Source organism: Photinus pyralis, unplaced genomic scaffold (genome assembly GCF_008802855.1).
Source record: "Photinus pyralis isolate 1611_PpyrPB1 unplaced genomic scaffold, Ppyr1.3 Ppyr1.4_LG6, whole genome shotgun sequence".
In the NCBI taxonomy this organism is placed as follows: Eukaryota; Metazoa; Arthropoda; class Insecta; order Coleoptera; family Lampyridae; genus Photinus; species Photinus pyralis.
The window spans coordinates 19,615,898-19,630,629 of NW_022170663.1; the positions used below are offsets into that span (position 1 = coordinate 19,615,898).

The window sequence follows — 14,732 nt, forward strand, 5'->3', positions numbered from 1 at the left end:
CTTTCGAGCGGACTAGTTTAAATCGAATCTATTTTCGACGGCCCTATTTTTAAAAATAAAATTACGTTACCTTGCTAAATGTAAGTGGCGATGATGCGCAAATGTTGCGACTTTATTTTTAGGCGTTTTTGATCTATACCTACAGCAGTAGAATTTGAAAGTTTCAAATTTTTAGATTGTCCTAGCAGGTAGCGTATGATTTTGCTTTGAATTGAACCTTTGTGTCTTAAAAAATGACGCGGGCTGTTGTTTTCGAAAGATTGATCTCTAGCCAAATCTGAAAAGTACGTGAAAAAACGATAACTATGATGATGATTTAAAAACTAGTTGCAAGTAACGTGGAGGTCTAGGATGTACCTATTCATAGTGATGTAACTTTAGTGTTTAGAACAAACGTTACGCGAATTCATTTAGATTGCTTCATTTAAACAAGAGAAAGCAATAAGACTTAGTAATTAAAACCATAAGTCTGAAACATTATTGATATCGCGCTCGAGATAGTAATAAAATTATAGTAAAGGTTCACAATAAAGATTAAATTACGCAGGTCATGGTCCAGCTGCAATGATATCGGAACATGTTCTGAAAAGTGTCATTTGGGCGCAAAGGTAGTCAATACATACGTAATACCCAGTACACGCCACTGCATAAATGTATGCGTGAAGGTAATCAGTACACGATAGCCAGTACATCAGAACTCTGTAGTCTGTAGTACCGTTTGAGATGTACTGGCGGGTGGTATTTGGAAGCTAGCCTACTGATATACTCACTGGATATCGATAACCATTACATTAACAGTAGTACTATTAGTAGGTACTTTTTGGGTACTGAATATATAGGTGCACAATCACTGGCTACTGCCCAAATGCTGCTATCCAGTACACGAGAAAATGATAACCAGGATATAAACAAATAGCAGTACCATTTAGTACTGCCATAGACAACATATACTAGTATTATGTTGTCTGTGGTACTGCTTAAGGATTGTACCGGGTGACCCAATAACTCTGTTCCTCGGCCATAACTCGGGAACCGTTTGTCGTATGACTTAGGGGTAAAAAATTATTGGATAAATCGGTTATGAAGAATCGCTGGGAAATATTTTCAAGTTCTAAAAATGACCACCAGAGGGCGTAACTGCATCTTAAATTTTAAAATTGCATTTTCTTCAAATTTCGCCTAATAAACAGTCTTTTTCCACATTTTTAAAGATAACCAGTTTATCTATCATTTTCATAAAAACAAAAACTCAGTTATTTCAAAAACAAAGATGGCGTAGGACGTTCAATTGTTTTTGCAATAACCTGCTTTAAATTCTTAACCGTTTGACCGATTGTAACAAATTTGGTATCGTTGAAAAGAGCAACAAAAATCAACCAAAATATAGTTAATTTAGTTGAATCCTTCTCCGCCAGGGGGTTCGCTTTGACAATATGATCCAAAATTCTAAAAAAATCAAATGGAATGATATGACTTTTTAAAATGTGTTGCTATCGAGTCACCTTTGGAACTTTTGTTTACATGGGAAATCGTATTTAACTTGAACTTCCAAAGGCGACTCGACAGCAACTCATTTTTGATCGCCCGTTATTTGTAAATTATTCTGCTGTGTTTACATTCAGAAAGTGCAGTTTTTTGAATTTGTAGGTAATCTTTTCTAGAATGCCGATTTCTAATCAAGAAGCATTTAATATGCTGGCGCCGCTGGCGGCGATGGTTCGTGGTCGATTCCGATAACGCAAATAGAAGATGTAGGCAGCGATGGTCGAATTTTGAAAATACTCAAAATATATCGCCAGAATATTAAATGCTTTTTGGTTAAAACGGCATTTTAGAAAAAATTACAAATTCAAAAAACAGCATTTTCTGAAAGCAGCAGAATAATTTACAAATTAGGCTGTTATTATATTTTTATAATGCATCGTGTTTGGTTTGTTTAATTTTCCAAGGCCTACCTAAAAGTGTTGGGTGCTTTTCTTTAGCGCCATCGAAAAATACCGGAAATACGTAAAAAGTAAATTTAATATACAATTTAAGCATTTTTATTAATTAATTAATTAATCTCATTTTCCCAATATTTGAGGTTAGGAACGAAATTTTGAAAAACGGTTTTCACTGGCCTCTTTGGATGTTATTTGGCTACTTTTTCATAAAGAAAGGGTCATATCATTCCATTTGATTTTTTTGATTTTTTAGGATTTTGGGTCATAGTGTCAAAACTAGCCCCCTGGCGAAGAAGGATTCAACTAAATTAACTATATTTTGGTTAATTCTCATTGCCCAAGGAATGCTCTTTTCAACCATACCAAATTTGTTAAAATCGGTCAAATGGTTAAGAAGTTAAAGCAGGTTATTGCAAAAACAATTGAACGCCCCACACCATCTTTGTTTTTGAAATAACTGAGTTTCTGTTTTTATGAAAATGATAGATAAACTGGTTCTTTTTAAAAATATGAAAAAAAAATTAGTTTATTATGCGAAATTTAAAGAAAATGCAATTTTAAAATTTAAGATTGCAGTTACGCCCTTTGTTGGTCATTTTTAGAACTTGAAAATAATTTCCAGCGATTCTTCATGACCGATTTACCCAATAATTTTTTTACCCCTAAGTCATATGACGAATGGTTCTCGAGATATGGCCGAGAAACAGTCTTATTGGGTCACCCGGTACATATAGTTTTCTGATACCTTGAGGATTACACTAGTGCTGGCTACCTTCTAAATTTCGCTAACCAGTACAGGGGATATTGATATCCGGCACATGAATAAGTCTCATACGCTTTCGTACTCCCTAAGTAGTAAATACAGATCCAATCAAGTAGTTGTGCGACAGCTTTGATTCTTTGAAGATATATTAAAAATATACAGGACGTGCCAACAAAAATAAAATTCGACCCTCCTTATCCGGAAAAGCTAGCATTTCCAAAACATCTCATATTTGTTTTTGAGAGAAAAGAAATCTATATTATACAGGGTCCTGCAACAGTGCATTGGTCTTTCCTAGCTCATACCTCGTAAAAAATATAAAAAACCGTGTGTGCAAATGTCAATTATACACCGTTGCGCATTTATAGACATTATTTTTGTATGTACAGGGTGTCCAATTTTTACGGTGTCAATAAATAACTTTTTTGTTAAATAGAACAACCTGTATATTTGTGCTATATGTCAACCTCTACATTGAACGCTATTAACTTTTTGATTTTTTTGTCAATATTGCCATCTTATTAATTTTTTTCAGAATAATACCCCATGCGCAAGCCCTACTTTGGGCCGAGGCAATGTCCAAACACCGTAGTTTTTAGGTTATTCCATATTTTTCACGAAACTACCTACCTATTCATTAATTAGTTACGGTCCTTGTGAACTCCCTGTGTCTTTAAATCTCATTTTCTCATAATCAAAATGTAGGCATTTACTCGGATAAAATTTATTTCTCAAAAGTATTTCCTAACTTCAAAAAACAAGGTCGCTACGATTTATCAAAGTGGGGCTTGCTTATAGGAAATTATTCGAAAAGAATTAATAAGATGGAAACAAAAAATCATAAAGTGAATAGCGTTCACTGTAGAGGTTAAAAATTACATCGAAATATGTAAAAATATACAGGGTGTTCTATTTGACAAAAGCTATTTTTTGACACCGTAAAAATCGGACACCTTGTACATTCAAAAATAATTTGCATAGATGCGCAACCATCAGTTGACATTTGCACACGCGGTTTTTTATATTTTTACGAGCTCAATGAGCTAGCAAACACCCACGCTCTGTTGCAAGCCCATGTATGTAAAACTCTTCCATTACTAACAAACAACGCACAGCTAGGCGTAGAAAGCTAAAATTTGGCATGCAGGTTTCTTGGAGAGACTAAGAGAGGATTTCCCAAAATTGCTATGGGAACGGGAAAAAACGGGATTTTACTTTTTACAGTGGAAACAGCGGAAGATAGAGACTTGACATTTATAACGTAGGTTCCTTTGAAGTTGTTAAGGTTGTAACGAGAGCATTTTCATTTGAAATTTTTTTTCCCGCTTAATTACGCGGGAAATGTTGTAAAAAAGGTGAAGGTCCTGAAAACATTCTCCCAAACAAATATTGTTCATGGTTGTTTCAAGTTTTTATTTTGACGATTGTAATTGTTTTCTTCAACATACACTTATCTGACCTTTTTGTGTTGTTATTTTACTGGTAGTGGAAAGGAGATCGAAAATGTTGTAACCAATTTTCAGGATTATGAAAGGAAAATCTATTATAGTAGGGGAGCTAGCACGAAATCCACTGAACGAGAATGATCAAAATTTTAACCGATGGAGTTCCATTTTGCCCTATCAAAGTATGCTAAAATCGATCGTCTGCCGCCTCAGGTCATACGACTTAAGGCGCTGCGGGTACTTCTTGTGCTACCAATTCTGAAAGATTGTTTTTCGAGAAAATAAGTTATACACCAAATGAAAACGTTGATAATAGCTCTTAAAAAAATATTTAAAAAAATCGCGCGCATTTGATAACTCCGTAAAAAAACAATTCTTAGTCGGTTTTTCACGAACTTTCTACGGATATAACTAGGTTACCGTTGGAAGAATGAAGCTGATTTTTTCTACAGACTAATGATAGGTACAGCCAATGACTATGAGAGTGTTTCTTTTTTAAATTTTTTCTCTAATTATAAGATATCTTATAATGTTAAGATAATATCTAAGATAATCTTGTAATTAGAGAAAAAATTTAAAAACGAAATACCGTTAAGTCATTAGTAGTACCTATCATTAGTCTGTAAAAAAAATCAGCTTCATTCTTCCAACGGTAACCTAGTTATATCCGTAGAAAGTTCGTGGAAAACCGACTAAGAATTGTTTTTTTACGGAGTTATCAAATGCGCGCGATTTTTTTAAATATTTTTTTAAGAGCTATTATCAACGTTTTCATTTGGTGTATAACTTATTTTCTCGAAAAACAACCTTTCAGAATTGGTAGCACAAGAAGTACCCGCAGCGCCTTAAGTCGTATGACCTGAGGCGGCAGACGATCGATTTTAGCATACTCTGATAGGGCAAAATGGAACACCATCGGTTACAATTTTGATCATTCTCGTTCAGTGGATTTCGTGTTAGCTCCCCTACTATTAGGTACGTAAGCAAAAATTCATAAGGGAGGTAAAGTTTTGGTCAAAATTACTTTCCGACTACATACAAAGTATGTATAAAGGAAAGTATTGTAATCGTGATACATTTTCGATGTACCAATATTGGGTTTTCTGGACGTTTTGAAGCACACAGACTCCAAAAAAGTGATTTTTAGATTGACGTCTGTGTGTGTGTGAGGGTGGGTGTATGTATGTGGTTCGTTTTTTGTGACCACGATAACTAAAAAACCCCTGAACAGATTTGGACGAAATTTGGGGTGCATATAGGGTCGTAGGGAATCGAAAACGTCCTATTTTGGTTTTAATCCGGAACCATCTTCATGGTTGTTGAGAATATTTAAAAGTTTAAAAGAGCTATAACGGCTTGAAAAAATTTTTTTACATACACTGTCCAAAATGGTTTAAAAACCTGTACAAAAAAGTTCATTGCAATTTTTTTGTGAGTTCCTTTGTTTTTGAGAAGTTTTGAATTGAAAAGTTAAAATAGTTATTTTATTTTTGTAAATTTGCATTTTTCTCTAAAAGTAAGCATCAGAGTGAAAAATGTTAATTATAAGAAAGATGTGTCTTGATGGGATCTACAAAAAAGGGTTCACACTTTTTGCGCCTGGTGCAAAATAAAAGCGCTAGATGACATTTTCTAAATGTTATACTATGACCAAAGATAATTGCAATGACTTTATTAAAAGTAGTCGGAAAGTCAGGAGTTTACCTGACAACTAGTTTGTAATACAGTGTTGTTGTTGAAATTTCTACCTTCATTAAAAACAAAGCCTCAACCCTATTTGCAACTGACTTTTCAGACTGCTGCATCGGGAACGGGAAAAAAGTGAATTAAGACAGTGTCTGCGAGTATGAAGTCGCGGGCAAAAGCTAGTATCATATAAAATACACTTCGGAACTCCACCCTCCCCCCCCCCCCCCAATAATTTTAACTGGCATGTTGGGTGTCACATCAAATTAAAGGCAATTCTCCCTGTGTTGTTATGAACTCAATCGTAGTAATTAAATATTTTTTCTAGCTATATTTTTCAGTTTGATCGGTGCAATCTTTACGCAGCTGGACCCTGTATGCAAGGTGGGCCCCTCTGTCAGCCCCTGTTTCACAGCTTTTAATTTTCACTTAAGTTTTTCTTATTCGGTGTGTTCAGGATAAGATTGGCCGGCATAAGGAAATCGAAAACCATATGAAATGCACAGTCGATTAAATTGCGTATTTTAGGGCATAGTAAAATGACGTTTTAAAAATTCCGAAATTCAGATCAGTTCCCAAGATATTCGAAAAAAAACGAAATTAGCCTTTCTATCCGAGGTCTTATAGCTACTTCCACAGTTTTGAAGATATTTAGTTCGTTCTTTTTGCACTCTATAGCGTATATGTAGATCTGGTACCTAAGCCAAGGAGAATCTTATTTATTTATTTATCATCCCTCTCTGTTTTGTTTATTCGGAGTAGCCGGCAGAATGCTCGAAACTGGTCTACGGTAATTCCCATCTCTGCCACAGATGAAAAATTCACCTCAACCCAGGTTCGAACATCCGACCTCCGGATTTATAGCCCAATGTTCTACCACTGAACTATAAAGCCAGGTTAAATCTTGGCGATTAATCTGCGCATGCGCAAGCTGCGCAATGTCAACTTTCTTATTTATTAATATATTATTTTGTTGAAATTTTAACCATGGATACTTGTGGTAAACATTGTATTTCCTCTATGGTAAAGGCAAAGATATCGCATATAGTAAAAATCATGTCGCTAACTATCACCATTGAATAATCAACACCCAGATCCAGGGAAGTTCACTTTCACAAAAAAGATTATCTGTACAGTATTTGGACGATCTGTGGTCACTGTTCCATAACGCGTATTTGTGCGGGTTCTAGCTTGCGCAAGTAAATCGCTACGTGTGTGGCAATCTTTGTATTGCCATTGAATAGTTTGCACCTCTTGAGACACCGTGAAAATGAAAACATAAACTCGAAATATTGCGAATATTATACTCGTTTTGCCATCTGCTGCCAATAATAGTAACGTAAAGGACAAATTGGGAGCAGGGAATCTTTATGATCGAAAACCATAAATTACAAATGTTGCTCGAGATGGCGGTAGTATTAACATTCCGAGTTCCGATCATGTAGTAAAAAGGTAATGTTAAAATGCCGTCCGTGTATGCATATCCCGCCAGACTGTAAAATTAGTGAACGAAGTGAATGTCAAGTAAAAAAATCCCATGTGCACATTATGATTCAGCGCATGTCTCCCGTTTCTCAGCCAATAGTAAAAAATCAATATCACCTTCAGGTGCGTCACACTCATGAGATAAGTTCAGATATAATTATTTTAAAATTAAACCTTGCACAATTTTTACAAATGAGTTCAGAATTGTCGTTGCGAATGGGAGAATAGTGCGCGCGCTTGCTTCCGTGTAACTCGCTGTTAAGTTAATTGAAGACCTGTGTAATTGCGGATACGCCACTGCGCTCCTGCAAAGTATTTCCTTTCCCTTTAATGAACAAAATCTAACGGAGTATGATCGTCACGCCTTCTGCCGATCAGTAGGCTGAGAAAATAACAAATTACGTTCTCTCCGTCATTTACGACGGTACGTAACATTAGTCTTGAGATTTTTTACCAATTTCTTTGACGTGCGAGTGCTGTTCGCTGATATGCTCTAAGATTACCAAGTGCGGAACTAAAACTAAATTTTAACTTGAAAAGTGAACGTGCCGAAACGAAATGGAATTCAAATTTGATGTGAGCGATATATTTCCATGCTCAATTGTCGAAATTAATCCCAGCCTCATTCCTCCCGGATTCGCTGGCGATAGAAGAGGATTAACGTAAGTGAAATTTAAATATTTATATTCACCCGCCACCGTTTTTGGGCGCGTTCCCATACGCTCAAACTATAAATTAAATTTGGCGCTAATGCAATTGCTTGTACTTAAATTTAACTTAATTGATGCAGAAGCCAAAGCGCGTTAATTACAATTTAAGGTAAATAAGTTGAGCGGAGGTCGTCACTGCCATCGGAAGGTTGAGGTCTGTCGTATTATAAACTACATGAATCATTTGATGATCCAATGAAAAGGCATCTTAATGACTCTCGACAAAACAAAAACAGTGTGGGAAAGTTATAGCTTACATCCGCATTTAGTGTAAATAATTAGATGCATTTGTGCTTACTGCAGCTAGTGAGAGGTCAACTAATGCTTTGCGTAATGTAAATATATGTCTTAGAAAACGATCGCGCGTTATGCCAGTGTAACCTTTCGACCTGCAACATTTTGATTCGTAATTCAAATCGAATTGTAACTTGACAGGTATCTTCTCAAGGTTGTAGGAGCTAACCTCTCTCAAAAATGAGATACACATACCTACTGACATACACCAAGACCACTATAAAGAATACCATTAGAAAAACCAGATTTTTATACGCAAACACTACTGTGAGACTATACCGAGGTATGGTTCACTGAGCAATGTTCTGCACAGGAATTGTATTCCCAACATAGAATATAAACATAAACGAATACAGTGTAACATAAATTTAATAATACGTGATTTATTTAAAGGTATATGTATATAAAATGAGTCATTATTTATCACTTTGGCGTCGATGTTAAGACTAAGACTAAACACAATGCAATTTGCTAATATGGCAAACAAAAAGCTTCTAGAAAATTTTAGACAGTTGGTGTATCATATTTCAACGCAAGAATGAATCGTATCCGCTTTTATTCTTTATCGCCGGTGACCCATCCTTTATCGACTTAATAACTTTCTAGCAGGTTCGTCACAGTAGAATACAGGGAAAATATGGGGAATGTCCCAAATTGGACACCTTTAGGGGGTTTATGGTCCTTGCGGACCGATTTCCAAATGCCAGGGGCAAATTTCAAGATAAATTAAATCTACGTTTTGGATAAAAGTACAGTATATTATTTCAAATTTTGCAAGAGATTAAAAAGAAAAATATTTCGCACGCAAAACGCTGTCCTTCATCAGTGGACCCAAATTAAAAAATTTAAGTTTTCATAATTGTCTAATGGTGAATTATTCTTAGTGGGTCCACTGATGAAGGACGGCGTTTTGTGTCCGAAATATTTGGTCTTCCGAATAAAAATACTGAACGAAGCTTGAATGTTTGGGCCAATTCACCCTACTAACCTTCATCAAATGTATACCATTTCGCTGATTACCTAGATTCAAATAGCGAGGTAGGTATTATCGAAGGTATTGTTCCGTTGCTAGGAGTAGAGAAGTAAACAAAATTTGCACTTCTCTGTCTCTTTTCCGCTTCTTTGCTTCTTTTATTTCATGTTTGTAAAACGAAAATCGTCGGGGGTAGTGCACTGTGCACAAACACCGTCTCAATCAGAGCTGTTACACGGAAGTTGATGCCAACTTTCTTATTTTAAAAAGAACACCCTGTATATTATTTTATTGTTAGATTCCACGTCAAATTCTATATACTTAGATACATTGTATGTATAGCTTCATTCGAGGCTTCATTATTATATTTATAATTTTATTTATCATTTTGATACCTATATTGAATCGCTTGTGACGTATTTAAATTTTTATATAAAAAATGAGGTTCAAAATGACTTTTTTCTACAACTGTCAAAAAACCTGTCATTTTCTGACGGATTTCGAAACGCGAAGTACTAGATTTTTAAACGGTTAATAATTAAGTAATGTTGCTATTGACAACGTGCGCGAAATCGTCAACAGTGAAAATAGTATATTGAATTTCTATTTCGGTGCTTTAATTAATTTAAAAAACCATTATCAGAAACTATAGGGAACATTAGAACTAACATGTTTTACGTTGGGAACACTTTTTATGCCGTTAAGTTTTAGGTTGGCAGCGTAGTAAGACTGACATTTTGAAGTTCAAACATGGAAGTACCCAACGAACTACCTACTTGTACTAACTAGTAACTGCCAACTTAAGAGATGAGTTACCAAAAAAAAACGACTATAATCACTGTCTTTGTACCACTGTTTTCGGCCGAAAACAGTTGTACAAAATCATCATTGTGACACCGAAATAGAAAAAAAATATTGTATATAGGTAATGCTAGCGCGAAGTTTTTTCGCGCGTTTGACTGAAATTTTGACTCGGCTTCGCCTCGTCAAAATACCTTCAGTCTCAATGCGCGAAATTGAACTTCGCGCTTATATAAATAACTACTGCGTGCCAAATCATAATTGCCAATTTTTTTTAAATAATAAGCTGTTATTATTTAATGGGGGCTGGTTTCCTTTTAGAAGAGGCGAATGTGTTGATATTTTCATTATAAATAAATACAGACTACAGGGGGTTCAGAAACTAAAATTAACAAATTGCAGAAGTACAAAAGTAAGCGATTTACAAAAAGAAAAAGCGTACTTTCACGTTAACAGTCTTTTTTCCGAACAAATTAGTTACCCTAACCCAATTCGTTTCAGCCATTTAATTAAAATCGAGATCAAAATGATGAAATTATATTTTGGATACGACCTGCTGTTAATTTCGGAAAAATCCGCCTGCAACTAAGAAATTTGATTTTGCGCATACACTTTCCATTTTTGATATGTGTTTTCCTCGGTGTTTTCAATTGCCTTTCCAAAAAATGTAAGCATACCATATTACTCTTGATATACCTACACTGTGTCCAAGATAAGAATGCATCTCGGAATGCATGGGAAACTTGGAAACCTACGATCTCGCCTAAGACCGAGCCTAAGACTTATAGTCGGTTAAATTAGAAAAAATTTCGTATTTTAGGGCTTGGAAAAATGAAATTCCGATCAGTTCCGAAGAAAAACGAAATTAACCATATTCTCGTTCTTATTTTTTCTGGTCCTATATGAAAAGATATCAAACACTTCCTTATAGGAACTTTTTAGGATCTACGAGATGGTGCCCACAGATTTTCACAGCGACGTTTCTTTTATGAGAAACCACCATCAACTTCATATTTTTGATAAGTACTTATAGGCCGAAAAATAACTATACAGCCTGAATCAAATTCGAGGGCCGCTGTGGGAATCTCGGGAACTGTAAGAGATAGGTAGGTAGTTTAAATTTGGCAAAGTTGCCTATTTTGACGCTTAACAAAATGCAGTTTTCAAACTGAAAAAATTCCGACTACTTTCGGAGATATCCGAAAAAAAAGAAATTTTGCAAAATCGTTTTTATTTTTTTCCGAAGTTTTAAAAAGATATTTCGTTAGAAGATGCTACTTTTAAATTTTAATTTTGACGTTTCGTCTCCAGTCAACCAACCTCAACTTTTTTTTATGGAAGTAATTTTTGCTTTTTGTCTCATTTGATAGCGAATTTTTTTTCTGATTTCAAAAATATAAACATCACTATCTTTTAATCAGAAGTGTTATTAATTCGTAAAAATGCAAGAAACTACGTACGTACACTACTCAAGACAACATTTTCTAGGCTTAAAACTCGGCTTAATAATTGAATTGAATTGAATTGAAGTTATTATTTCCTAATATCCTCAGTTCTTAGGTCCAACAGTCTAAGAGACTTAACTGTCGGTTCCTATGATTTTTAGCAAAAAAAAAGAATACAAGTAAATTCTTATTTTAATCAGTATGTAATCCTGACGCTTAAAGTTAAGTTTTTATCTTTAATTGGGTCTATGCTGTCGCACTACACATCTCATTAAAAGAAAAACTAAATAAATCAGATCGACAATTCCTAACTTAACATTATTCCAATACTACAAAATACAATAGCAAATTAGGTGTACTGCTCACTAAAATCATCATTCGTACTAAGTATTTAAATTATATGTAAAAATTTCAATGAATAATAATAATAATAATAATTTTTCTCTAAATACTTTCATTGACTACTTGACTACAAACTATAAACAAATGCATTTGATTTTTTTATGTATTAGTTCTCTTGAATGAAATTGGGCTACGTGCTTGTTGCCGAATATTATTGAGGAAGTTTTTTTTAAAATTAAAAGTTACTTGAAATTGTTTTGGATGATAACTAACAATAATTTAATTACTGGGCTACCGGGTCAGGACGGGTCACTGAGTAAAGCTGGGTCAGGATGGGTCACTGGGTCAAGCTGAGTCACCGGGTCAAGCTGGGTCACCGGGTCAAACTGGGTCAAGCTAGGTCACCGGGTCAAGCTGGGTCACTGGGTCAAGCTGGGTCACCGGGTCAAACTGGGTCAAGCTGGGTCACCGGGTCAAGCTGGGTCACTGGGTCAAACTGGGTCAAGCTGGGTCACCGGGTCAAGCTGGGTCACCGGGTCAAACTGGGTCACCGGGTCAACTGGGTCACCGGGTCACTGGGTCACCGGGTCACTGGGTCAGTAAACTAACTGGGTCACTGGGTCACTCTATGCTTGACCCAGTCCAACTCTGACTGTAATATCTCCATCAATAACCCAAGCAACCTCACAAATACAACCTCAAGAACAAAGAAACACCATAAATACAAGTAACGCAACATGTACTACAAAGACAGGTCCATCCAATAAAGTTACACGCCCTAGCACACTTAAAAAACACAATACTTCTACTTCTCAGAAACAACCCACTCGTATACAACCGAAGCTCAAAAACCTTAACAGCATCACAGGCTCACAAAATACTGCAATATCTCCACCAAAAACCCAAGCAACCTCACAAATACGACCTCAGGAACAAAGAAACACCATAAATAAAATTAAAAAACACAAAACTCCTTCTTCACAGAAACACACCACGTTATCACAACCCACTCGTATTCAACCCAAACGCAAAGCCAAAGAAACACTTACACAATAAACTCCATTTAATAAAATTACAGGAATTATAATAATGATTTTTTTTGTTTTGTTTTGTTTTCCTCTTTCCTGATAGCGTTGGCGTTGGTAAGTACGAATTACATACTATCCCTAGATGTCCAATGTGAGTGTGCGAATATTTATTTTATTTTTTAATTTTTATTTTTCTTTAGAACCCTACATAACTTCACTAGACACAGACACTAATCGTTACTTGATTTTAATCCGTGCGATTAGTTAACCAGGCTAGACCTGAGTTCTCACAAGAAACACCGACCATAATAATAATAGTTTATTGATCAACAGAAGAAAAGCTTCCAATAACAGATCAAATCCTTGAAAGTTAAAATAAGAACGTTAGAAAAAAATGTAAAATTTCAAATAGCTTCAAATGAAACTAGAACAGCCTAAACAAAAACAAAAATACCAATTAAAAAATGTCCAAGATATCTTTCATATTAGAGTTATGGTATGTCACATTTGTCACAAATACTATTAAATACTCTACACATGTTCTAAATAGGAGAATTGATAAGAATATTAAAGTTAGGTGTAGTATAATAAAAAGTAGAGGACGATCGAGATGAAAAATATGGAACATGAAACTGCAGTTCTTGAAGAAGACACGCACAGTCAATTAGTTCATGGATGATCTTGAATAAGAATGTCACGCTGGTTCTAGTCCTTCTTTTATCAAGGTCTTCCATGTTGAATCTTGCCAACAGCGCATTTTAACAGCGTTTCATTCTATACCTTTGATATTGATAGGACGGCGACCAAACCAAAACACAGTATTCTTAAAAGAAGGTATTTAAACAATATTTAATTCAATCAAATGACACAAAAATTAAACATTACTTCTATAAGAAAAAACAAAGTAAAGATTTATAATTTAAAACTAGCATTTTGTAGAAGGAAAAAAGTTGCCACAATAATGTGTTATTTATTTTGAAAAAATTTTTCACGAGATTTTTCAAATAACTTCTGTACCTACAAAATAAAAACGATTTTGCAAAATTTCGTTTTTTTTCCGGATATCTCCGAAAGTAGTCGAAATTTTTTCAGTTTCAGAACTGCATTTTGTTAAGCGTCAAAATACGTAAATTTACCAAATTTAAAGCGCCTACTCTCGTACCCACGACTCTTACAGTTTCCGAGATCCCCATGGTGGCCCTCGAATTTGAATCAGCCTGTATATGTCTCGGTATATGTACTGTATTGAGTAGCATTTTGTTGCCCATAGAACGATGTACATATGGCACAATATGATTCTGTATTATGTCATTTAAAGGAACCATCAATGAATTATTTTGGCATTTTATCAGCGCCTACTACACAAAAATGATCGCCAAAATGTTAAAAATTGTTTATTACCGTTTATTACTTAAGCCTCGACTTAAGCTAGAAAAACGGCATTTTATTAAATTTTTAACATTTTGATTAAATAGGCATTGACAAAATCTCAAAATAATTCATTGTGTAGGCAAATTTCCTAGAAAATGGAAAATTTGTCCGATAGGTATTCTCCTCGGTATTGTCGCACGATTAGAGCGTTGTGCGCGAGTGCACCATCCTGCTGAAACCAACGGTTTTCAACTTTTGTTTTTTTTATATGCCACATATACAACAAGTTAAAAAGTAATCGTAAACGATTTACATAAAGCGCATTTCCACTTGCATTCATTTCCCATTTATAAGATGCAACTTCTGTTAAAATCGTAAAAATCCGGCCACAAATATGAAAGATAGCGTTGCACATGGGCAATCCATTGTTGACGTGTTACTTCAAT

The 14,732-nt window shown here is 35.0% G+C and overlaps 1 protein-coding gene across 2 annotated transcripts in view; it reads left to right on the forward strand.

The window, feature by feature from the left end:
• The first annotated feature begins 7,321 nt into the window (after positions 1-7,321).
• The window catches only part of LOC116175155 (alpha-tubulin N-acetyltransferase-like), a 50,235-nt gene continuing 42,824 nt past the window's right edge, over positions 7,322-14,732 (forward strand). The window contains exon 1 of one of the 2 annotated variants that reach the window (XM_031493269.1): positions 7,322-7,984. In XM_031493269.1, coding sequence (XP_031349129.1) covers positions 7,881-7,984 — 104 coding nt within the window. In that variant the 5' untranslated portion in view covers positions 7,322-7,880. The remainder of the gene's footprint in view (positions 7,985-14,732) is intronic. The other variant, XM_031493271.1, reaches the window with a different exon arrangement.